Below are 24,088 nucleotides of genomic sequence, written 5' to 3'. Positions count from 1 at the left end.
GCATAGTCTTGATTTTAATATAAATTGAGTGATTGAGATGTTGATCTGTGGATTTGTTGTTTTTCAGTTCTCACCGTTTGCTAAGGGCTCAAAGCGCTACATGCTCTCCACTGGAACTGATGCTACCGTCTGCTTCTGGCAGTGGGACGTCAACAACATCAACTTTAGGTGAGTGCTGCTTTTAAACGGAACATGTTCAAGAGGCTTTATTATGCTTGTTGCGGTTTTCCCTCTCCTGTAGTGTGTTGTATACAGGGTGTCCGCGGGGTCTTAAAAAGTTGATAAATCTTTTTTTTAAAAAGATAAAAAATTAAGGCTATTAAACGGCATTTTCCAAGGTATTACATTTTGTAGCTTGTTTTCAATAAGTATATAAATTGTCCAAAGAGGTTGTATTCTACAGTCTGCCTGAATGTAATCATGGCGTAGGTGTGTAGTGTGATTCTGTGTCGTTTATTTATGGCATCCCGTTGGGTTTGACGTCATCTGAACAGGACATCGCGCGCTCACTGCTTGATAGCGCGCGAAGGTCCGTTTACGCCGGTTGTTAAACAACATCGTTATGGGGAAATGCAAGTCTGCGTCCAAATGGTGGGAAGATAAGGAGGAAGGACAATCAATACTGTATATAGTCAATGTGAGGTAAAGTGTGTCGTGCGTGCGTGCGTGCGTGCGTGCGTGCGTGCGTACACTTCGCCACTGCTATATCGATATTTCGGCATGATTTTGATACATGCATTGCAATTAAATCACTGCAAAATGTGTTTATTTTGGGTCCATACGACTGTGATAAATAAGATCAATTCAGCTGACTTGTGACCTCTGAATCACGCTCTGTCTTAGCAATGTTTGTCCCTGGGTGATGTGATGAACCCAGAGACTGCAGTGTTTGGCTTCTTTACGTATCTGGGACTACGACACAAAACACAAGGCAGCAAAAGTGGTGATTTTGACCATGCTTGATTAATCGTTGTTAGTATCTACATGGCGATAAGCCGGCACGTCTAGTTTGAGTGACACAAGTAAACACAAGTAATAACGCGGGAAACTTGATGCCAATTATCCCGTTGTGTCTGGTGTGAACGTAAGCTTATAAAGAAGCAAGTAAACTGTTATTTTAACATTGTTCATCAGTTGAACCGACGAGGCTAAAAGCAAACATGGGCTGTTATGTAAACGTTTACTGCAGCAAGGCGAGGTGTTACTCACAAGCATGTAGTTGTAAAGACAAGCAACTACTTAAAAAGATAAACGGTAAGATATCAGCAGAGCAATACTCCTTTCCCTGCAGGTATGTAGAGGAGTCCTGCATGACAAAGATATGAGACCAGTATCTCACCTGACTGTAAATCCTTTCTGTCATGCAGTTGGATGAGGTTAAACTCCGATAGATTTGAAGGATAGACCATTAAATAAACACAGATGAAAAGGTCAGCTCTGGTTCTGCATGTTGAACATCTGCTAACGGAAAGTCTCTTAAAGGACTCAGAGATCTTTTATTGTTTTTCTGCCAAATATTGTGTGTTTTTACTTAGTATTTTAGTTTTTGTGTTACATTCAATGCATTTTTGCAGTAAAATATATCCTATTCTGTATAAAATCTGTAACATTTTCTCCTGTCCTACAGCGATCGGCCACACAAGTTTACAGAGCGTCCGAGGCCAGGAGTCCAGACGGTGTGCTCCTCATTCAGCCCGGGTAATTTTTCACATTCATTTTTAGGTAGACTGTTATTTGAAATATTAGTATCTGTTGTATTGAAAAGGCCTGAATGTGTTCTCTTCATGTGATAAGGCATTTCAAACTTGTATTCATTTACTTGATCTGTCCCCAGATGCTTTTCGTTCAGAATAAGAATTCATATTTTTACATAAAATATAATAAACAGGCGTATATGGTATGCCTTTAATCTAACAGAAAAATAATAAATACTATTATTATTATATATATTATTATGAGCATATCTTTATTACCGACATTAAAGTTAACTTTTTATATTTTCAGGTGGGATGTTCTTAGTAACAGGAAGTACTGACGATGTCATCCGAATATACTACCTTGGAGGCGGGAGTCCAGAGAAGATATCCGAGCTGCACGAGCACACGGTGAGAAACGTCTCTAAAGCCAATCTCTGTGTAGCATGATGCAACACACAGATACCATTTAACATGGTGGCTGTGGCGCAGTGGACTAGTACGTTGGTGTTCGGATCAGGGGGTCACAGGTTCAAACCCCACTGCAGTCAGCATGTCGTTGTGTCCCTGAGACACTTCAGCCCAAATTGCTCCTGTGGGGATTGCCCACAGTGTTGTAGTGTAAGTGGATTTGGATGAAAGCGTCTAACATGTAATGTAATGTAACATATTAAACTTTCAGCAGTTACATTACAAATGACTCATGATCACTCTCCATGTCTCCGCTCTCTTTTAGGACAAAGTTGATAGCATCCAATTTTGCCACTCAGGGGAAAGGTATAGTGCAATCACTTTGCTTACTCATCATTGATTATCTGTCATACTGAATTAAATACAGATGTGTACACAGTGGTGTGATGTGTGGTGTTGTCCTGTCTCAGGTTTGTGAGTGGGAGTCGAGATGGAACCGCCCGGATCTGGAAGCTCCACCTGCGGCAGCAGTGGAGGAGCCTCCTGCTCAACATGGCCGCCACTCTGCCGGGGTAAGGAGCTCTTTAATGTTCGGCAGTGAGGATTCCTTAGGGCCTGTGTGTCCACATGGCGTCTTTGTTCAGGCAGTAAGGCGCTGGGCAGAGCCTACTCTATGTATTTCATCAAAAAACACTTCATTTTTTTATTGGAAACCGATATCTCGATGTATCGTTGCTGTTCTATGAAAGACCAGCGTTTCCCCTTTGGATTTTATCAGCTGTTTACGCTACTATATATGTGTGTGACCTGTTTCTTCGCTATTACAATCAACCGGAAGATGCTTACTCTGAAACGTTGCATGGATGAGCTTCACTGCTCAGTCTGACAGTCGTATAGTGAGGGAGGAGGACGATAAAAGTCCCACACTAACCGCCAGGGTCCGTCCAGCAGATCTGCTCTTTGTCATGACAGTTTCCATTCGCCAAACACTGTCAGAAACAGCATTTCTTTTTTGGAGGCGGATGCATGTGACGGCATGTTCTCGATGGGATCAATTGAAAAAAGACGCTCAGAAAACATGCTATGTGGAGACGGCCCTTAGATGTGTCCTCTGTATTTGTGTTCATCTGAAGAAGACATGGAGAGAGAACTAGAGAAAGATGAACAGGAAATACAGAAAAAAGGGATCATTCAGGAAAATACATCATTGGATACAAGCTGACAATTTGTATTCTCGTTTGTGTTCAGATATAATGAAACTATAAGATCATATATAATGAGGTGTACCTTACTGAGTGTTTTTTTTCTGATTTGTTGTGTTTTTTTCTCAGCGTTGAACCAATGAGCGAAGAGGAGAGCTACTTCAAACCCAAAGTCACCATGGTAGCGTGGGACCGCCACGACAACACAGTCATTACGGCCGTTAACAACCATCTCCTCAAAGTGTGGAACTCCTACACAGGACAGCTGCTACATATCCTTAAAGTAATCATGTTTCTGTTACTAGAATACAGAGCTAACCCCCCCCCCCCCACACGGACTAACAGGAGCTGTGTTTTCAGGGCCACGAGGCCGAGGTGTTCGTCCTGGAGCCGCACCCGGTCGACCCCCGGATCATCCTGTCTGCCGGCCACGACGGGAACGTCTTCATATGGGATCTGCTGCGAGGAACCAACACACAGCACTACTTCAACATGGTACAGTGACACTATGAGAACATGACATTACATCATGGTAAACAAAACCATTCTGTGACACGATAAACAAACAATACTAGGGATGCACCTTTTTAAATAGGCAGGCATTCGCCCTATATACTGCCATAGGCAAAAAACTGTGACATTCGCCCATGGCAGTAGCCGGGGTTTACATATCTAGCTGGGCCAGGTGACCAGGGATTAAAACACTGACTGAGGAGATGTGCTGTAACTTTAAAGTCTTTCACGGTGTAGTTCTCTGCTGCTTCACGATCTACATAATGACTTTTGTCCTGTTGTGATTTTGTTTCTCTCACAGATTGAGGGCCAGGGACATGGGGCCGTTTTTGACTGCAAGTTCACCCCAGATGGTCATCGCTTCGCCTGCACGGACTCTCATGGCCATCTGCTCATCTTTGGTTTCGGCAGCTCCAAGCCGTATGAAAAGGTATGGAAACGTGTCACATGCCCATTTCAATTTTTACAAAAACAATGTATTATTGTAACCGGATGAAAGCTTATATTTGTGTTCACTTGAGTGACCAAAGCTTCAGGGTGTCTTACACTTCCTCTCCCCTGGTCTCCTCACAGCTTCCAGACCAGGTGTTCTTCCACACAGACTACCGGCCGCTGATCCGGGACACCAACGGCTTCGTGCTGGACGAGCAGACGCAGCAGGCCCCCCATCTCATGCCCCCACCCTTCCTGGTGGACGTGGACGGAAACCCCCATCCACCAAAGTAGACATCCAATGTTTATTTATACCTGCGGCTCATGTTTTTGAATGTTAGGTCCATGCAATCAAATAATAAAAACCGTCAGGAAGTAGCAGTTCAAAATATTGGTTTGAGTTAAAGATGGATGACCCTTCAGCTGTGTTCAACATAAAATATGTCTTCATTTATTCATGCAGTTAAGTAATGTCTTTACTTGATTTCCAGGTACCAGCGTCTCGTCCCAGGCCGGGAGAACATTGCTGCCGAACACCTGGTTCCTCAGCTGGGATACGTCGCCACCAGTAAGAATTGAACCAACCACACAATTGTATTTTTTATATCCATTTCACAGTTTTAGTCTGGACTTTTAAGTTCTGTGAACCTGTGCTACCATCTCACTTCCTGTTTCATGACTTTGCCTCCAGGTGACGGCGAGGTGGTGGAGCAGGTGATCAGCCAGCAGACCTCAGAGCACGACGAGGCTGCGATCAGACGCAGCACCCTGTTGGACGAGGCCATCCGAAACCTGCAGCTCCAGCAGGACCAGCAGGGGGAGGCCGCTCCGGGGGCCACAGCAGCACCGGAGGGGCAAGCTGAGGCTCAGGGACTATTCTTGGTACCGGCACCAAGCACCCCACGCAGAGGTATCAGTGAGGACTAAAAACCTATCTTTTAGACACTAGAATCAAAAGGAAGTCACAATCCGTTTTACAATCTAGTGTTGTTGATGAACTTACTTCATAAAAACATGCTTGTCAGATTATAGCTGAAAGCTTATTTCTGTCTGCAGTCCTTAGGCAGGAAAACACATAATCAAAGTGGCCTATATTAATGAATTTATGAACATTTTGAAACATCATTGTTTATACAGACAACAAAACAACATAACCTTGTTAGTTACATGCTACAATTATGGTCACTCAATTACACACATATATAAAATAATGAAACAAGCAAATGACTATATTAATCTTGGAGAAATATCTCTTATAATGAAATAACAACATTGTAAGGCTACACTTACAGCTTCCATTTACTGAAGGTTAATGTTTGTCCTTCTTTACAGCGTCTGTGAATGAACGAGCGGACGTGCAGTCGCCCCCCAACGTGGGTCTGCGCCGCAGCGGGCAGGTGGAGGGGGTCCGGCAGATGCACCAGAACGCCCCTCGCAGCCAGATGGCCACAGAGAGGGACCTGCAGGCCTGGAGGCGCAGGGTGGTGGTGCCGGAGGTGGCGCCCAGCAGCTACAGGTACCTGAGAGGGACAAACTACATCTACCATCCAGAGAAACCAACCACACACACAGACTTTAGGTTGACCATAATTAGCTAGTTTACAGAGGAACATTTATCATTTTTAACATCCGTGTGAAGCTCTGCTACCATCCCACTTCCTGTTTTGGACTGAAAAAGTCTGAGCTCTCTGTGGTGTTTTAAAATGTTTAAATGCGCCCAGCAAGCAACAGCATTTTTTTAAATGTTGCGCTAAATGTTGTTACTATTCATTGTTTTTCAGGGAGCAGGAGAACTTTCGAACAGCCAGAGGAGATGAGGAGATGTCTCTGTACAACGCCAAGAAGAGACGCATTATCTGTCGAGTACGTTTCTGTTTACTTTGCTTCAATGTAGGAGGTCTAAAATCAGTCAGTGGCGCTTGGACTGGGAGCTGTAGGGTCGCCGGTTCAAGTCCCCAACCAGACCTAAAATATGGAGTGTGGACTGCTACTTGGAGAGGTCCCAGTTCACCTCCTGCCCTGCCATGGTGCCCTTGAGCAAGGCACCAGACACCCCCCTTCCCCCCTCACTCCCATTGCTCCCCGGGCGCTGTACAATAGCTGCCCACTGCTCCTAGTACTAGACTCCTGGTACTATGATGGGTTAAATGCAGAGAACACATTTCACTGTGTGTGCTGTGTGCTCTGCATGTGTGACCATTAAAGAGGGTTTCATCCCTCCCAATTCTCCTTCTTCTACTTTATTGATCTCAATTTGGGAAATGTTTGGCATTTTAAAATAAAAATTCAAAACTAGAAATAAAATAGAAAGTAGAAAATATACATGTTGAATTATATAGGTATTATATATACAAATATATATATATATATATATATATATATATACACATAAATATATGACATAATGAAATATTAATATTGAACAGATTATATAAATGTACAATGTGGTTTTATTCCAAGAGTAACTATGGAAATATGGTAAACATGTACCCATATTCTGTAATGTATCAATAGAAAGTCTCTACCGTATTGTAAGAAACGGCAGGTTTGAAACCAGATGGAGGAGAAATGTATGATCTCTCACAGCCAAGGCTCGGTCACCTTTTTAGTTTTTGATATAATCTTACATACAAGACAACGTCTGTGATATAAGATGGGGCCTGACAGAATAACAAGCTCTTGTTGTGTGGATATAAAATATTTCCAATATGATGGGTGACAGATGGCGACAGCGCTAATGCTAATTTGGTTTGGTTCTTACTCGTCAAGTAAAGATATCTCCAATAATATTATGAGTTCAGATTAAGGCATTGTGACACGGCTGCTGCTGCGTTTCCATATGCAGCGAGCGCACCGGAACAACACTCCGGGAGTTTTTTTTGTGCTCAAGTCATTTTTTGTCAGCCACTACGGCTATGCCCAGAATGAAAAGTAACTTTTTGAAGTGGGAAAGAAGCTGTGATGCGCCCCTCCTTCAAACTACTGTATAACACTGTTAGAATGACCCACATACAATCATAGATCGATGCAGACTGGTGAACTGACTCTCCTGCTGCCCTGGACTCTGACTCAGCCCAGCCCACACAAGTGGTGCCATGCAGGGGTGGAGTTTAAGAACCGGGTCGAACCTTTAACCTACAGTTGTGGCCGGTTTTGAATGTTATGTAGCCCATGTCAATTAACTCTTTCCATTCAGAAATGTTATTGTTTTTCAGTCCCAGTCCGTCCCTGTATGATTTGTTTACAACAATTTCTGTACAAATATTCGCACTGGTGTTGAGTCCGCTCCATCTGTCCCTCAGGACGACTCGGACGAGGATGAAGTTGCGAGGCGAGCACACGGAGTGCTGGAGTTCATGGACTTGTCCTGTGAGGAGGGGGAGGAGACGGCCAGTTCAGAGGTACACAGCGAGGTATCACACCCTCCACTAACACTGGGACCAGGGGCCTCATTTATAAAGGGATATACGCTCAAAAAATGGCGTACGCCAGTTTCTACGCAATGTTTGTGATTTATAAAATACTAACTTGACGGGAAAATGTGCGGTCCTCCACGCAAACTCTAAAGCCCCTGTCACACTGTCCCGAAATTGACACCCGATGGACACACGATAAAGGAAATGTTCAAATTCGGCTGTGATCGTAGCAACATCGGGCCATTCGTGAGGGCATCTAAGCCATCCGGCTCCATCAGCAACTTCGTGAGCGGCAACTTCGTAAGGCACTCGTGATGGCATCTTGTCAAATCGTGTCATCTTCGTGTTATCATCGGTGCATTCGCCCTCACTCTGATCGGGGCGAATGCCCGATGGCACCGATGATAACAAGATGCCCTCACAATGGCCTTACGAAGGGCAACATTTACACACGAATTCAACACGAAAATGAACCTTCGCAAGGTCCTTCGGCAATTTTTTGGCATGCCAAAGATTTTGCCACCGCTCACGAAGTTGCTGCCGGAGCCTGAGAAACTCCACCGGCGGTCATACGAAGGCTTAAGATGCCCTCACGAATGGCCCGATGTTGCTACGATCACAGCCGAATTTGAACATTTCCTTTATCGTGTGTCCATCGGGTTGTTTTATTGCACAACAAAATCATGTAAATATATTATGTAAATAACCCAATTTGTGTTCTGTGAAACTGAAAAGGATATAATATATTATTTTGAAGGACAGTTGACAGGAAGTTGTTGTTGTTATGGAAACAACATTACGGAGAAAACGTAATATTTTCTACATATAACGACGGATAAAGTAAAGAACAAAGTCTGAAGATATCAGTACAGTATCATAGTACTGTAACACAATTATTTTTGGTACTTTCATTGCAGTTGTATGTCTTAAATGTAATGTTGCCTTCGTGTGTGGTTCGGGGCCATCTTCATGCAAAATTCACAATTCCATATTCGTGTGTCCATCAGGTGTCAATTTCGGGACAGTGTGACAGGGGCTTAACCCATGCGTACGCACTAAGCACAAACACGGGAGAGACAAGAAACTACGACACCGTTAGCAGAAGGAAGAATGGAGAGAAATATGTGGAAATAATACCATCAATAAAATGTTACCTCATTTATCATATGAAGAATTCATTTTCACAAATTGATTAAAGCCAATCTTAAAATGATTAAACAAACGCCTGTTTGCGACTCCTCAGTGCACACAAAAACATAACTTGGAGAAATAAATAAATACGGATATGTTATTTAAAACCAACTGGAATATGTTGTGTTAATATTATGAAATGTTTTCTCATAAATGATGCGGTAAGCAGGAGGACAGAATTACGTCTAAACTGACGCCGTGTTGCATTTCTATAGGTTGTAGACGAGCATGGTTTTATATACTATCACGTTTAATCGTGTTTTATGCCGTTTGCCAAGACTTGATAAGTCGCTCGTAAAACACAGGAGGTATGGAAGCTAAGAACACCATATGTGGTCAATTGTACAGCTAATATAACACAACACATTAGTTGTATTTCCTTTAACTGGTGGATATAGAGTTGCTGTGGGGGGGGGGGGTTGAGACGCACAGGCTGCAGTGGAGACGCTGCGCACAGCTGATCGACAGCTGGGACACAAACCACCAAATACAAACAAATAATTCAGATCCAGTCGTCATGACTCCACACCGGGGGGATTCCCGACTATTTCTTACAGTCTCTCATCAAGGGGGGGTCTCCTGTCCCCGGTACAAACACACTGCCTGAGGAAGGATGTGTATTGTTTTTGTCATGAACCTTTTTCGGACCACTTATTTATTTTGGTGACGATCCGACCTCCATGCTGCTCCCCTGTTCAAACTGCATCCACCAAACAATATGATTTATCTCGACCTCCCCAAAATAACCAAAATCTGACACGATGTGAGATGTCTGTTTTAGCTGTTCCGTCGTCATTTCCTGCGATCTTCTTCATGCAGTCAGTCAGAATGAATGGGCGTTTCTTTGACTATTTATAGGCAAATATGGGCGTTACGTGAAGCCCGCAAAAGCTGCACCGCATTTCGAATCGATTGGGATTTATAAAGGGAAACCGGCGTAGGAAGTGCCGTACGCACTTTCCTCGCCGGTACGCAATGTTCAGTGAATCGGAAAATGTATGTACCTATTTTTCGGATTTCTACTACGTAAGCAACCTTCCCACGTGAATCCTACGCACAGCGTTATACATGAGGCCCCAGTGCTGGGAGGGTTACTTTAAACATGTAATCTGTAATCTTTTTTTTTTGTATCCTGTATACGTAATCCCGTACATATTATCCGTTACTCCCCAAGCCTGTCTGTGACTCTGTTAAAGTGTTATTTATATGCATCTGCTGTTTTCTGGATCTGCTGGATTTGAAACAATTCCCTTTTTTATTTATTGTATCTCTTCAGGAGGGCGAGTTGGATGGCAGTGAAATGGATTCATCCAATGATGAGGAAGAGTGGAAAAGTGACAGCTCAAGGTAAAAAGTCGTTAAGTGTTCTTATCTGAACTTGTTAAGAGTACCAGATAAAGATAAAAAAGTTTCATCGTTGCACAAACATTGAATCACTACTTTTTAAAGAGGACATATTTTACTTACTTTCAGGTTCATGTTCTTATTTTGTGCCTCTACTGTGTTAAGTTTCCATGCTTTCATTGTCCCGACCATTAGCCTATCACGTACAATGTGTTGGAGCGCTAGACAATAGAGTGGTGCAGTGACGAGTCCTAAAACCCGCAAGTGAGTTAGCATTTGACCACTTCTGGTTCCCTCGTCTCAGAGCCAATGGGATTTCTCGCAAATAAGGTCTGTGGTTGACACAAAGTCAAGAGACGGATCACGTTTTGTTCTACGACATTAAATCCATCAGCAGTGACCCCACTGGTGATTTTTGAAGAGTTTACGTGTCTGAAAAACGATGGTTGTTAACAAGTGGCTGAATAGGACTACAGAAGTTGTCGAAGCCGTTGTACGTCATTACACCGAACACCTAGACACCCCCGCTAAGTTTGTTTTCCCTGTTCTGCTTGAAAGCAAGTACCTGCCTCCTGCAAACTGTTCAAACGCTTCAACTTCCATTTTGAATCTGTATTTTTGAATATGGATCTTAAGTTGGCGTGACGTTGAAGTCGTGCGACCTGCTGTAGTTCGTTTATAGCATAACGTTAGCATTTTGCTTCTGGCGACTAGATTTAGGATTCGAAAATTCTAAAAGTAGCATAGACATGTTCTATATTCGTTTTTTATTGCCTGTAATCATTTATGAGACTTTGAATTGTTTCTTTCTTCGACAGCCACACGTCCAGCGAGTACTCTGACTGGACGGCGGACGCTGGTATCAACCTGCAGCCCTCCACCCCGTTATCATCGCGGAAACGAGCCCAGCGCAGGATCAGCAGCTCCGAAGAGGAAGAGGAGGAGGAGAACGAGGAAGAGGAGGAGAAGCAGCAACAGCAGCAGAGCGACGAGGAGGAAAGAGCTGGCAAGAAAAGCAAAGGGAAATCCAAGAAAGCGAAGAACAAGACGCCCAGAGTGAGTTTTGATTCAGTATCCAAACTAATGCTGATGTGTCACTGACTAAATCCCTACTGGCTCAAATGACCGTAAATAGGCATCCCTAGCTAATAACCATTGTTCAGTCTTTGTTTCTGTCAGTGAGGAATTATTATGATATATTTTATAACAAATATTATAAAATAGGTTCATATTCACTTGCTTATCGTTCTACATCTTCTCCTTTCAGCGTCCAAAGGTCAGACCATCCATCAACAGAGAAGTGTCCAACGAGTTCAGACCGTCACCGTGGATCACCGACGTCATTCCCAGGAAGTCTCCTTTTGTTCCCCAAATGGGCGATGAGGTACGAACATGAGATGTTATAAAGAAACATTTCTTTAGTTGGGATGTTTAAAAATGCTGTGAATCTGTGTGTGTGTTGTCAGGTGATCTACTTCCGGCAGGGACACGAGGCCTACGTTGAGACGGTGAGCCGCGGCAACCTGTACCCCATCAACTCAGACAAACAGCCCTGGAAGAAAATGGAGCTGCGGGTAAGAAATATAAAGTCTCTCTCTCACAAAAAAACACAAACCCATTGCACTGACGTCAAATTAAATGCACTTCCTGCTGTTTGTATTCCAGGACCAGGAGTTTGTGAAGATCACTGGGATCAAATATGAAGTGTCTCCTCCCACGCTCTGCTGTCTGAAGCTGACGCTCATCGACAACGGCACCGGAAAAATATCAGACAAGTCCTTTTCTGTGAAGTGAGCAGCTCAACTTCATTTACTGCCTCCTTTGTGTGAAAGTTTTGATCCATGTTTTACTACCAGAAGCACCCCAAGAAGAAGGGGGTATTTGCCTGAGCATTATTTGAACTGAATGTACTTGAATTCAACCCCCTTGAAAAGGATCAAATTTGTCTCGATTACAAATGATGAAAAGAGATTTTGGTCTGTTTGTTATTTTAATTCAAAAAGACTGATGCTCTAAATTATGATGATAATAAATAACTAAAGGGCGGCCGTAGTTTTGGTACTGTACAGTGTTCATTTTTGTTTTAGTCTTAGTCTTTAGACGAAAATGGTTGTTAGTTTTAGTCACATTTTAGTCCTTTTTATCCTTCATAGTTTTAGTCGACGAAAACTCAAAACGTCAGTCTTCAGTTAGACACATACAGGTTTCTGAAATTGGAATCAAGGTGACAGCATCAAGTGTGAAATTCGTAAAGCAACATTTCACTCTCAACACTTTACTTGTGGAATATCTAAGGACGGTTATCGTTAAGGTTTATAACGGTACTACTACTCTTAAATCCTCTAAGGATAGAGGGTGTCGTTTTTCTCATACTGATATTCTGAACAATCTGTGCTGTTGTATTTGCTGTAAAGTGTCTCTACTGTAGGCTATTTTTATTATATGTACAGCACTTTGGCTCGACCAAAAATCGTTTATAAATGTGCTATATAAATAAAACTTGATTTGATTAAAAATCTGCACGCCGCTGCAGCGTCTGTTAGGCCCCGCACACACAGAGAGAGAGGCAGAGAGTTAGGCCCCGCGCCCCGCACACACAGAGAGAGAGGCAGAGAGTTAGGCCCCGCCCCCCGCACACAGAGAGACACAGGGAGATCGCCCTTCTGGAGTGAAGAGAGCGGAAATAATGATATTGCAAGTTAGAAACGTAAGATGCATTTTGACAGACAAGACGGACAATTGGGGGAAAATATCCTGCATTTTCACACCTTAGTCCCGTCTTGTCAACGAAAACAAAATATATATTTCATCATAGTTTTTATTATCAAGAATCTATTTTTAGCTCGTCATCGTGGACGAACATTTTTCGTCATAGTTTTATGAAATGGAAGCGAAGTCATCAGCTTGATTAGTTTTTCTATGGATAAAGTTGTATGTTTGTAGTACTCCCGCATTACAGTGACCACTGACCCCCCCCCCCCCCACACACAGGTATCACGACATGCCGGACGTGATCGATTTCCTCGTGGTGAGGCAGACTTATGACGAGGCGCTCCGGAGAAACTGGCAACCGAGTAAGTGTGTGCATCCTGTTGGAGATGTTTGCTTCAAGGCCAAGAAGCATCCTCTGTATTTTCTTTATCAGGCAGTTTACGTCCTCTTGAACATCTTCTCTCCTGTGCAGACGACAGGTTCCGCTCAGTGATAGACGACGCCTGGTGGTTTGGGATGATCGTCTGTCAGGAGCCATACCAGTCCGAATACCCCGACAGCCTCTTCCAGTGCTTCAAAGTCAGGTGGGAAATCATGCTTCTTCTCATAAGAGGGTAGATATAGTGGATGGTGCGGGACGTGCAGTGTATAGAAATGTGAAATTGCAAATTACACCAGAGTGAAGATCTGTATTTCCCTTCGGAGATGAATGAAATACATCTTAATATTCTGAAGCAAAGTTTGGCCACTGTTTGAGAGCCTCCTTAGATTGCCACAATAGCAAAAATGAGACTATATAATTAATTTCGTACCAACATGTTTTCAATAAACGTTAGTTGTTCAATTCTAATATGTTTTTGTGTTCAGTTGTATTTTTGCAGTCAACAGTATATCTAAATGGTATGTCTGCCCACTAGTGGTTATAAAGAGTCACGACAGGTGTGTTATCTGTATGTTATTTGTAACATGCATTACTATTCGGTAAATACACACACGCACACACACACACACACACACACACACACACACACACACACACACACACACACACACACACACACACACACTGTTGGCCATCAGCAGCAATTTGGGGTTAAGTATCTTGCCCAAGGATGTATGAACATGTTTCACTGCAGGGGCCGGGATCAACACCACAACCTTCAGATTGGGAGATTAACACATTGTGTGTCAATGTAATCTGAACTGGGACTAAGAAGGAAGCAGTCAGTGTTGCTGCAAATAGTGAAAACTGACTTTGGTTTTTGTGTTTCCACCAGATGGGACAACGGGGAAACAGAGAAGCTGAGTCCTTGGGATGTGGAACCGATTCAAGATGATGGTAATTAACACTTTCTACTTTAACCGTCTCAACCACACGCACAGCACAGAGCAGGGTCATTGAGGTTGGATGCATATTGAACTAAGTGTGTCTCTGCAGCCCCGCAGCCGGAGCTGGAGGGAGGCGGGATCCCTGTGACGGAGGAGGAGATGAGGGAGCTGATGTACAAGCCTCTGCCCGGGGAGTGGGGGGAGAGGAGCCGGGACGCCGAGTGTGAACGCATCATCGCCGCCATCGACCAGCTCATCACTGTTGGTGTGTATGCAACAACAAAAAGGACACACACGTACCCTCTTTCACATGTCTGGCCACAACTAAAGGTACATCCTGTCGCACAAGTCAGGACTTTAATATCTCAAACACACAGAAGCATGTAGGATGTGTAAAGACACCGACGCACTGGAGTCAAGCACCATGAATTTAAGAGGCCGTATTCTGCTTTTTATGGGTTTTCTATCCCTGTAGTGTGTTTTTTATATACGTTTTTGTGCATCTAAAAAGACTCAAATCTCCGCCCCAACTCCAGTACACGCCAACCACCAATAATAAGTGAAATATATCACATTGAGACATTACAAACAGCTCCTACAGATACAATTTTGGTTTATAATCTTAAAGAATATGATGTCCTTCTCCAAAACGCCCCCCTTGCTTCCAGAGTTTATGAATCTGACTCCTGGTGGTTGTGTTACAGAGATCGCAGCTCCTTTCTCTGGCCCTGTGGACTTAATCCAGTACCCCACCTACTGCACTGAGATCGCCTATCCCACGGACCTGGGCACCATCCGGCTGCGTCTCCTCAACAGATTCTACAGGCGAGTCCTCCTTCATCCTGCCTGTCTTCAGAAAGTCCAACAGTTGATGTTTTGTTTGTGAAGACTCTGTACTGACCCCCCCCCCCCCCCTGCTGACCCACAGGCGTCTCTCAGCATTAGTTTGGGATGCCAGGTATATTGCACACAACGCCCGCACTTTCAATGAGCCAATGAGCAAGATCGCCCACTCTGCAAAGATCATTACTAACGTCCTCCAGAAATTTGTCAAGTAAGTTTTACTTCTTTATTTCTCTTAGTCCCGATTTACTGGCACTGTATCGTTCATTTAAATGTAAACATGTTTCCCCTTTGACTTCCCCAGTAATCCGAGCTGCACAGATATCATGGAGATCTACAATGCTGTGGAGGAGATGGATGATGAGGATGAGGTAGGTCTGCTTTAAATTCAAACGGCTTGATAACAGTTTGATTTATAATGCTGTCAAATTACTATATTAGTTTAACTGACAAATAGAGGAAGGAGACTGATAATGAAAACCTAATTTGCCTCTAGAGAATACAGTTGATATTGATGTAGGTAATTGTCTTCTGGTTAATGATCAGATGTAACCTTGATTTGGTTACTGCCTACAGGAAGAGGATGCAGAAGCTCCAGGAACCTCCTCCGGACACAGACTGCGACAGGTACACCCATGCATAAAACACATAAGGCTCGTCTCGATACCCCTCCTCGACTCCTCTCTTCCCCTCCTCCGGGACTTGACCCAGAAATCGATCAAGACACGCCATTTTGAAGGACGTCCCAATAGCTGAAATGCACACGGAGGAGTCGAGGAGGGGTGAGGGAGGAGACGAAAGGGAGGATACACAAGAGCAGACTACGCGGACGTGTTTTCACTACTCGCGTATAAAAGTCCCGCCCCCACCTTCACAGCTGGTCGAGGAAAACGGAGAACTGGAAGAATGAGTGGAAAAGCGTCACATAAATGTCTAAGTGCTCACCGCTCCGTGCAATTAATTTCTTAAGGTTATACTAACAATTTAAGTCATGTTTAATGATCTTGAACGTCACTAAAACATAGCTATTAAGAAAGCTATTCATACATGGCTAGATCTTGATAAATAACAATTATTTTCATAGTTTTGTGTTAAAATATTCAGGAGTTAAATTATTTAAATGCACAGTCCTGAATGTGGGTTTGTGGTGGATGTGGGGATCTACAGGACACACATTTTCAGAGTAAAGGCTTGATTAGTATAATATACTTATATTTGTATTGAAATGTACATTTTACACCACAACGGATCACAAAAGCAGGACCAACCATCATACATTGAATTCCTTGACTAACAAGAGAAAGATTCATTCATTTAAAGAAATATTTAACAACAAGTGGGCCGGTTCTAAAGGGTTATTCAGTTGAGCCCGATGAGAGGGGATACAGCTGTGCACATGTCATCATTAACAGACGTCGTTTAAAAGTGACGTTTGCGTGAACGAGGATGTCCCAATTAATACCTGAGGACTCCTCTGTCCTCGCGTCTCCTCCTCGTGTCTCTCGCTCGGATCTTACGGAGGCGGAGCAAAGACGCAAGGCAGGGACGCGAGTGAAGGAAAGGAGGAGGTGAAATATTCAATTGAGACGAGCCTATAGACTGAGACCTGGACTGATCCAGCTGGGATGTGTTTCACGTCCTGATGTTTCTCTCTCTGTCCTCTTGCTGTTTGCAGCGCTCTGTAGAGGTGGTGCTGGACAGAGACGCCTGGAAGAAGAAGTGCAAGAATCTCCTCAACTACATATTTGAGTGCGAGGACTCGGAGCCCTTCAGACAGCCTGTGAATCCTCAGAACTACCCAGTACGTTTACGCAAAAAAACCACAACAACAACATACTGACGTCAGCAGGTTATGTTTCAAGTGTCTTAACCATGTGCTTTTCCAGGACTACCTGAACATCATTGACACACCCATGGACTTCAGCACCGTGAGGAGGACACTGGGGGAGGACCGCTATGAAAACCCCACAGAGCTGTGCAAAGACATAAGGCTGATCTTCGCCAATGCTAAAGCTTACACTCCCAACAAACGCTCCAAGGTGAGGACGTGATCATAAAAGTGAAATGGATGGAGTTCAGCGAATAAAATCTTCTTTTGGTACAGATTATGGCTTGAAATCTTAAAGAATCCCTATTGTGTTTTTTGTGTTTTCCCTTTCCTGTAGTGTGTTCTATAGGTTTTTGTAAATGGTATGCAAAGGCTACAATCCCTGTGTTCCATCCAGAGGGAGTTTCTCTCCTTTTTTCTGTACAACAGCCCAAATATCATCTCTAACTACAGAAAGACGATTATATTAACCCTTAGATGCACGGGTGACTGGACTCTTCCACAAGTCGGTCAAAAAGGACCCGTATTAGAATGTGTTTTTATGCCCTTTTTATCCTTTTGGAAAAATGACTTTTATAATATGTTGTATTATATTTTTGTTCACACGAGAAATATTTTATATTTAATTTTTCACTATTTATCATTTTTTTTTTTACATTTTGAAAAAAAACGTTTTGAACATATTGATGTAAAGATCTCCGCTATTCTGAGACCCTCACAGCATTCCAGTCCCTTTTCAAAACTCATCTCTTCTCCTCTTGTCTACTCATAGCCCACCCCCCATCAATCCATGCCGGTTGATCAAGTTTGATAGTCCTATACCCCCACCCTAACCTTCCCTTAAATTTAAAAGCGATTTTGAGTCCTTGAAAAGCCCTATACAAATATAATGTATTATTATTATTATACTGACAGGTATCAGATCTTGCTGTGTAAACTAATCTTCCAGGTGTCCCTTGTGATGTAGTCTGTGTGCTCTGCAGTGAATGTATTCCCGACAGCCACAGGTGATAAGAATCAAAGGTTCCCGTAGGATTCCATAGAAAATGCATGCGGGTCATTTTTGACCCACTTATGGAAGCTTGGGGTAGTAATACAAAAACTACAATTTCTTAAAATGTATAAAATTTACATTTAAAATGTGAATGGCATGATATCCAAAACATGTTTTTTGAGGAATAGCTGGAATATGAAATGACAAAAAAATGTAATTACAAAGATACTTCAAGAAAACTACCTCGCCGGGTCCAAAAAGACCCACTTATGCATCTAAGGATTAACCCGAAGCACAATATGTAATAAGCTGAATATGTAATGGAGAAACAAAGATACAATTCACCATCCTATTTTAAATAAGAAATGTGTCTCCTACTGTATCCTGTAAACTTATCTGACATGTCCATTTTGTCGTCTTCTAGATTTACAGTATGACCCTGCGGCTCTTGGCCTTCTTCGAGGAGCAGATCAGAGCGATCACATCCGAGTACAAAACGGCCATCAAGAGCAGCGACAGGCTCCGCCGCAGTCAGCGCTGCCGCAAGAAAATGCAGCCGCACGATCAGTCCACGTCCAGGTCGGTTTGAGTTACACGTTTATTCAGCTAATGTAAATGTTAAAACAATAATCTGACAGGAAACGGTTCAGGTGTATGAAGTCAGTCCAGGCCTGTGCCTTGATGGTTATTCATATTGTTTTCCAGTCAAAAGAGAGCTGCAGCTAAAACTCAGGAAAAAGTGGAGTCCGCGTCAGTGACCAAATCTACCTCAGCCAAAGTGGGTGTTCCCGATCGAGCCAGGAGGAGTCGCAGGAGGAGCTCCTCCGACGACTCCAAAGGTGCTTCATCAACACCAGGTACACATAGTGCTTTCTTCTGGCAGAAACTTTAAAGCAACACTGGATTACCCTAATTCATTACGTGTCATTTGTATTTGTTTCAGAGTCTGACAGTGAGAGCGAGCCGAGTGAGTCGGAGGAGGAGAAACGTCCTGGCTCCTCGAGGCACCATCGACTCAGACACAAAGCCAGAGTTACGAGAAGCAACCCGGGCCAAGCAGAGGAAAAAAGGTCAGTTCAGTTTCAATTCGGTCTAAAATACTGATAGCTAGAGACGGTCTCCTTCTTGTTCTCCTCCACTTCTTGTTCTTCATTTTCCACTATTTCTCTTTCTTCCAATAATCAGAGAAAACAGATTACGATTATGGCTGGCAACGATTACGAAAACAACGTAATCAAAATAAAACGATTTATCTTTTATTATTATTATTACTTCTTTTTCTTTTTTTTCTTAACTTAACTTAAAGTTCAGGGTAATCAACTGTTAAAAACATACTGTTCACATTTTTTTCTCCAATAAATTGATGTTTTAAAAATAAATGGATAACCGTTTTTAATAATCGTGATATCAATTATTGACCCAAATAATTGAGATTATGATTTTTGCCATAAAAAGCTCACGGCTTCATAGCGTGAAGGTCAGTTTACGCCGGTTGTTAAACAACATCGTTATGGGGAAATGCAAGTCTGCGTCCAAATGGTTGGAAGATAAGGAGGAAGGACAATCAATACTGAATATAGTCAATGTGAGGTAAAGTGTGTCGCCAAGGTAACCGGTTAAAACTCAAAGTGGCGATGAGGTCTTAAAATGTATCGAAAGGGTCTTAAAAGGTATTACATTTGACTTCAGGATTCCTGCATATACCCTGCTGAGGTTGTGTTTGTGGATTTCTGCTGTTGCAGAGAGCGATAGTGAAGAAGAGGAGGAGGAAGAGGAGGACGACGACAGTGCGGCTGGAGAGGATGGACATATGTCCTCTCAGTCTTCAGGTCGTCGCTACCCTAGCAGGAGTAAGAGCAGCAGGAGCACACGGCTGACCAGGAACAGCTCTAGAGCGGAGAGGAGGCGCACAGGTACGACAACAGACAACCTCACACTCTGTAAACACACACACACACACATGTTAAACACTCTTCTTCACGGCTGGTTTTCAGAGGGCAGAGCAGAGGCGAACGGTCACAGCAGCCGAGCGTCTCGCAGGGCAAGGCGCCACCACCGGGACTCTGACGGAGCCTCGTCCCCGGGCTCCGACGGGAGGAAGGGGGTCACGCTGCGCAGGTCGCTCAAGAGGAAGACGGCGAGGGCAGCGGTGAACAAGATGAAACTCCTCAAAGTGTCGGAGGAGGAGGAAGAGGAGGAAGAGGAGGAGGAGGAGGAAGAGGAGATGCAGATGAGGAGCAGCAGCCGCCTCCGCCTTACAATCCGGACCAGCAAGCGCACCGCGGTGATCCAGAGCAGCTCCGACTCTGATGAAAAGCCTTCAAAACGGGGTAGGAAAACCTTTATCAAACAATCCCGTTTATGAAACTGTCTGATTCAGAAACAATTGGACAAAAACAGAGGAAAGGCATTTAGCTGAGTCATGCTCCAGTTTGTTGAAGTGTCACAGGAGTGTGAGATAGTGGACAGGGTCTCCACTGTAGGAACAGATAGTGCTGCAGTGTGATAGCAGCAGAGATAATATGCTCACATTATACAGAGGGGGATCACAGCTGCTTTGTCCGTGCTTTAGCTAAGAGACTTCAGGCCAATCATTCAGGAACAATGTTATAGTAAAGATACAAAAATACCATGCGTTGTCATGCATTTCGTTATTCAGCGTGTCCGCGGGGGCTTAACAAGTAGATAAATCAATTTAGTGAAAATTAAGGCTATTAAAAACTGCATTTTCCAAGGTATTACATTTTGTAGCTTGTTTTCAATAAGTATATAAATGGTCCAAAGAGGTTGTATTCTACAGTCTGCCTGAATGTAATCATGGCGTAGGTGTGTAGTGTGATTCTGTGTAGTTTATTTATGGCATCCCGTTGGATTTGACGTCATCTGAACAGGACATCGCGCGCTCACTGCTTGATAGCGCGAAGGTCCGTTTACGCCGGTTGTTAAACAACATCGTTATGGGGAAATGCAAGTCTGCGTCCAAATGGTTGGAAGATAAGGAGGAAGGACAATATATAGTGAATGTGAGGTAAAGTGTGTCGCCAATGTAACCAGTTAAAACTCCAAGTGGCGATGAGGTCTTAAAAGGTCTTAAAAGGTCTTAAAAGGTATTATGTGACTTCAGGATTCCTGCATATACCCTGTTATTACAACACCACATAAGGAAGTGCTAGGATCTTAAACTTGGTATTATTCATGAATCACAGATTAACTCTGCCCTTGTTTCTCTTTCTAGCTTCTCGGGAAAAAAAGGAATCAGGTGACGAATCCGAGGAGGAGGAGGAAGAGGAGGAGGAGGAGGAAGACCAAGACAGCGATGCTTCATCCTTCTTCCCAAATGAACAGAATGGAGACACGAGGTCCCGCAAACAGAGGACGTCAAGACAAGCTGCTAAGGCGAAGGGAAATGGTAAGGAGCATCCTCATCGCTTATCATTAGATTTCTTGTTGACACTTGCTTGGAAAGGTTTCTGTACTCAGTGGGATTCCTCTCCCTCTTTCCTCCTGCAGATACTCTGAGCCAAGTGAACGGACACCGCGTGAAGCCTCACAGCAACTCTGAGCCAGAGGAGGCTGCAGAGGAGAGCTCTGGAGACGAGGAGGAAGAGTTGGTGTCTCGGAAATCCTCTAGAAGCAAAGCAACCACTTCCGCCAAGACGAAGAAGAAGAAGATTGAAAGCGAGGAGGAGGAGGAAGAGGAGGAGGATGAGGAGGAGGAAGAAGAGGTAGAGCACACTGAACACAGGACCACAAGACACAAACTTCCCGTCAGCTCAGACGAAGAGTACAAAGACCACAGCTCTCAGAAACGCCCACACCAAAACGGAAGAAACGTGGAGGAAGCCATCCACAAGGACTCTAAGAAGAAGTATAAAGTTTCACCAGCCAAACAAAAACCTGCCTCAACCAACAAACCGGACGGTGCCGAGTCAGAGGAGCTCAGCGACCCTCCGAAGAGAGCCAGCCCGCGCAAGAAGAGCCTGAAGAGAGACGAAGAGAGCCATTGCTCCAGCGAGGAATCTGAATCCAATACTAAGAGGTCGACGAGGAACAAGACGAGGAACAAGACGAAGTCCAAGCGGCCTCGCAGCGAAACCTCGGCCTCGGAGAGCTCCCAGCAGGAATACAAACCCAAGAGGAAGTCGAGGAGGAAACGCTCCACCGGCTCCTCGGACGAAGAGTCGGACAACTCGGACAACGCGTCCAACAGACGGCGGAACCTCCGAGCACTACCGAAGAAGAGTTACATCAGCGACAACTCGGAGGAAGACTCTGCTTCAGGCGCAAACAGGGGAGTGGGTAAGGTAAAAAGACGGCGTCCAGGGAAGGCAAGCGAGAGTCGAACAGAAGCTCTCCCAACGGAGCCAGGAGTCAGACGTCTTCCAGCAAAAAAACGCATTTACACCTCAGACTCTGAAGATGCGGAGGAGGAGGACGGAGAAGGACAAGCCGGTGTCAAAGAGCGATAAAAACAGCAGGTCCTCGAAACGTTCCAAAAGGGAGTCCAAAGGAGAGGGGGACACCTCGTCACATTCTGAATCCAGCAAGGAGGAGGAGAGGAGGAGGAGGAAGGAAGAGGAGATGTTGGGAGCAGGAAGAAAAACGCCAGGCAGCCAAACTAAAAGACGGCACTCGCAGCTCCGATTCGTCTTCAGCCGCCGAAAACTCATCTGCCAGCTCAGGGTTTCGCAGCAGTCCAAAGAGGAGGAGTCACAGGCGGTCGGGCGTCGCTGAGAAGACGTCCGGCCGCTTGCTGAGGCCGCGCCGCCGTGCGTCCGCCTCAGAGGAGGGAGGAGAAGGAGGACAGCGACGAGGAGGAGGACAGCAACGAGGCGCGCCGCAAAACACAGCAAAAAGCACGCGTGAACACCCGCAACCGAGGGAAGCGGACGGTGAGCTATCACGACAGCGAATGAAGGACGGGAAGAGAACTGGAGACCTTTAAATAAAGACACGATACGGTAGTAGCACTGGAGTCCTGGAGAGAAAATGCTGTGAATCTGTTTCATTCAGGGATATTTATATTTTCTATGAAAAACATGTTTATAGATGTAATACGAATTCAAGCATTTGAACTGCTGGGTCTTTTTTTCTCACAGCGAAAACACCACCGCCCCATTCTGCTCGTTGCGACTGTCCGCGTGGGTGCTACTCTTATATACCTCTCGTTTAATCAAGCATATTGCTGGCTTGCACTAAGATACACTGTAATGAGGTATTTCATACACTAGTTTTGCATTAGAAACTCAGGGGTCAAATATGTTTACTGTAGTCTCAGACATGCGGTTGTTTTCTGCGCAACAGAATACAACTCCAGATGTCCAAGCACACTCACTGGGACGAAAAGAAAAACCATGCTCAGACGTTTGACTACAGCACTCCTTTGTAAATCCACACACTCAATGCTCGTCTGTATTTTGAGTTATGAGCCAAAATGAACTAAATATTCTTTCCCCCATTGCATTAGTTTTTTTTTCTCTAAGTTAGTTTGTGTTCTAGATAGATGTAAATATTTGATCGAGGAAGACGTCTGAGGTTCAGTAGACATTTTTATTTAATTATGTTTTTTAATTTCTTCTCTATCTTTTTTTACAATTAACTGCATTGTCTTGCCATATGTCACAAATTGGTACTTGTTTGCCAAGTACAAAAGTACTCTTTGCAAAATACTGTGATTTCTCATATTGGGAAGGCCTGTTATTGTTCTGTGTTACCTACTTTCAGTGTTAAATTCTTTTTTTCAGAGTTGACTTAAAAACATTTTGCCAGTCACATGGTTTAATTTTGTTAACGGGGAAGGTTTCTAAATAAAGTCGCTTTATGACATTTTGCTTAATGTTTTTCATACTACACCTTTATTAAATCACAGGAAAACTATTATTGCGATGTGGTTGTGGAGTGCAATGGATGAGTTATTCCTCACAATAATAAAGACATCATTTCAAGGTGTGTTATGTTTCTGACTTTGTTACATGTGTTGCAGGTACAAACTTAACAGACAGGAAGACATGAACTAACATGTGCTTTTTATCCTGGCTTGTAGGGAGGTAATACATTTGTTGACACATTATATACAAAGATATTTCTGCCCCCAAGGATTTTGTTCTTAGATTCAAATGAATAGTTTGGAGATATATCCCTACACTTAAGTATCGAGTTCGCAATATCAATCCATGTCT

General features: G+C 43.8%; 1 protein-coding gene across 1 annotated transcript in view; it reads left to right on the top strand.

Annotated features, from left to right (window-relative positions):
* The window catches only part of brwd1 (bromodomain and WD repeat domain containing 1), a 30,824-nt gene extending 6,966 nt beyond the window's left edge, over positions 1 to 23,858 (top strand). Inside the window, 41 exon segments of the mRNA XM_034224703.1 lie at positions 68 to 168; positions 1,628 to 1,698; positions 2,005 to 2,105; positions 2,431 to 2,471; positions 2,576 to 2,677; positions 3,437 to 3,590; positions 3,668 to 3,802; positions 4,122 to 4,250; positions 4,394 to 4,542; positions 4,744 to 4,820; positions 4,944 to 5,162; positions 5,585 to 5,768; positions 6,034 to 6,115; positions 7,555 to 7,653; positions 10,136 to 10,206; positions 11,022 to 11,259; positions 11,471 to 11,587; positions 11,670 to 11,777; positions 11,869 to 11,993; positions 13,195 to 13,277; positions 13,388 to 13,499; positions 14,193 to 14,254; positions 14,354 to 14,509; positions 14,949 to 15,069; positions 15,173 to 15,298; positions 15,392 to 15,458; positions 15,664 to 15,714; positions 16,763 to 16,888; positions 16,974 to 17,126; positions 18,334 to 18,488; positions 18,615 to 18,766; positions 18,853 to 18,979; positions 19,623 to 19,822; positions 19,904 to 20,239; positions 21,145 to 21,318; positions 21,420 to 22,187; positions 22,190 to 22,296; positions 22,298 to 22,351; positions 22,353 to 22,468; positions 22,470 to 22,713; positions 22,715 to 23,858. Coding sequence (XP_034080594.1) covers positions 68 to 168; positions 1,628 to 1,698; positions 2,005 to 2,105; positions 2,431 to 2,471; positions 2,576 to 2,677; positions 3,437 to 3,590; positions 3,668 to 3,802; positions 4,122 to 4,250; positions 4,394 to 4,542; positions 4,744 to 4,820; positions 4,944 to 5,162; positions 5,585 to 5,768; positions 6,034 to 6,115; positions 7,555 to 7,653; positions 10,136 to 10,206; positions 11,022 to 11,259; positions 11,471 to 11,587; positions 11,670 to 11,777; positions 11,869 to 11,993; positions 13,195 to 13,277; positions 13,388 to 13,499; positions 14,193 to 14,254; positions 14,354 to 14,509; positions 14,949 to 15,069; positions 15,173 to 15,298; positions 15,392 to 15,458; positions 15,664 to 15,714; positions 16,763 to 16,888; positions 16,974 to 17,126; positions 18,334 to 18,488; positions 18,615 to 18,766; positions 18,853 to 18,979; positions 19,623 to 19,822; positions 19,904 to 20,239; positions 21,145 to 21,318; positions 21,420 to 22,187; positions 22,190 to 22,296; positions 22,298 to 22,351; positions 22,353 to 22,468; positions 22,470 to 22,713; positions 22,715 to 22,825 — 5,904 coding nt within the window. The 3' untranslated portion in view covers positions 22,826 to 23,858.
* Positions 23,859 to 24,088: the final 230 nt, after the last annotated feature.

Source organism: Gymnodraco acuticeps, unplaced genomic scaffold (assembly GCF_902827175.1).
Source record: "Gymnodraco acuticeps unplaced genomic scaffold, fGymAcu1.1, whole genome shotgun sequence".
NCBI lineage: Eukaryota > Metazoa > Chordata > Actinopteri > Perciformes > Bathydraconidae > Gymnodraco > Gymnodraco acuticeps.
Note: the sequence above shows the minus strand (reverse complement) of the source record. Positions and strands in the feature narration are given on the sequence as shown.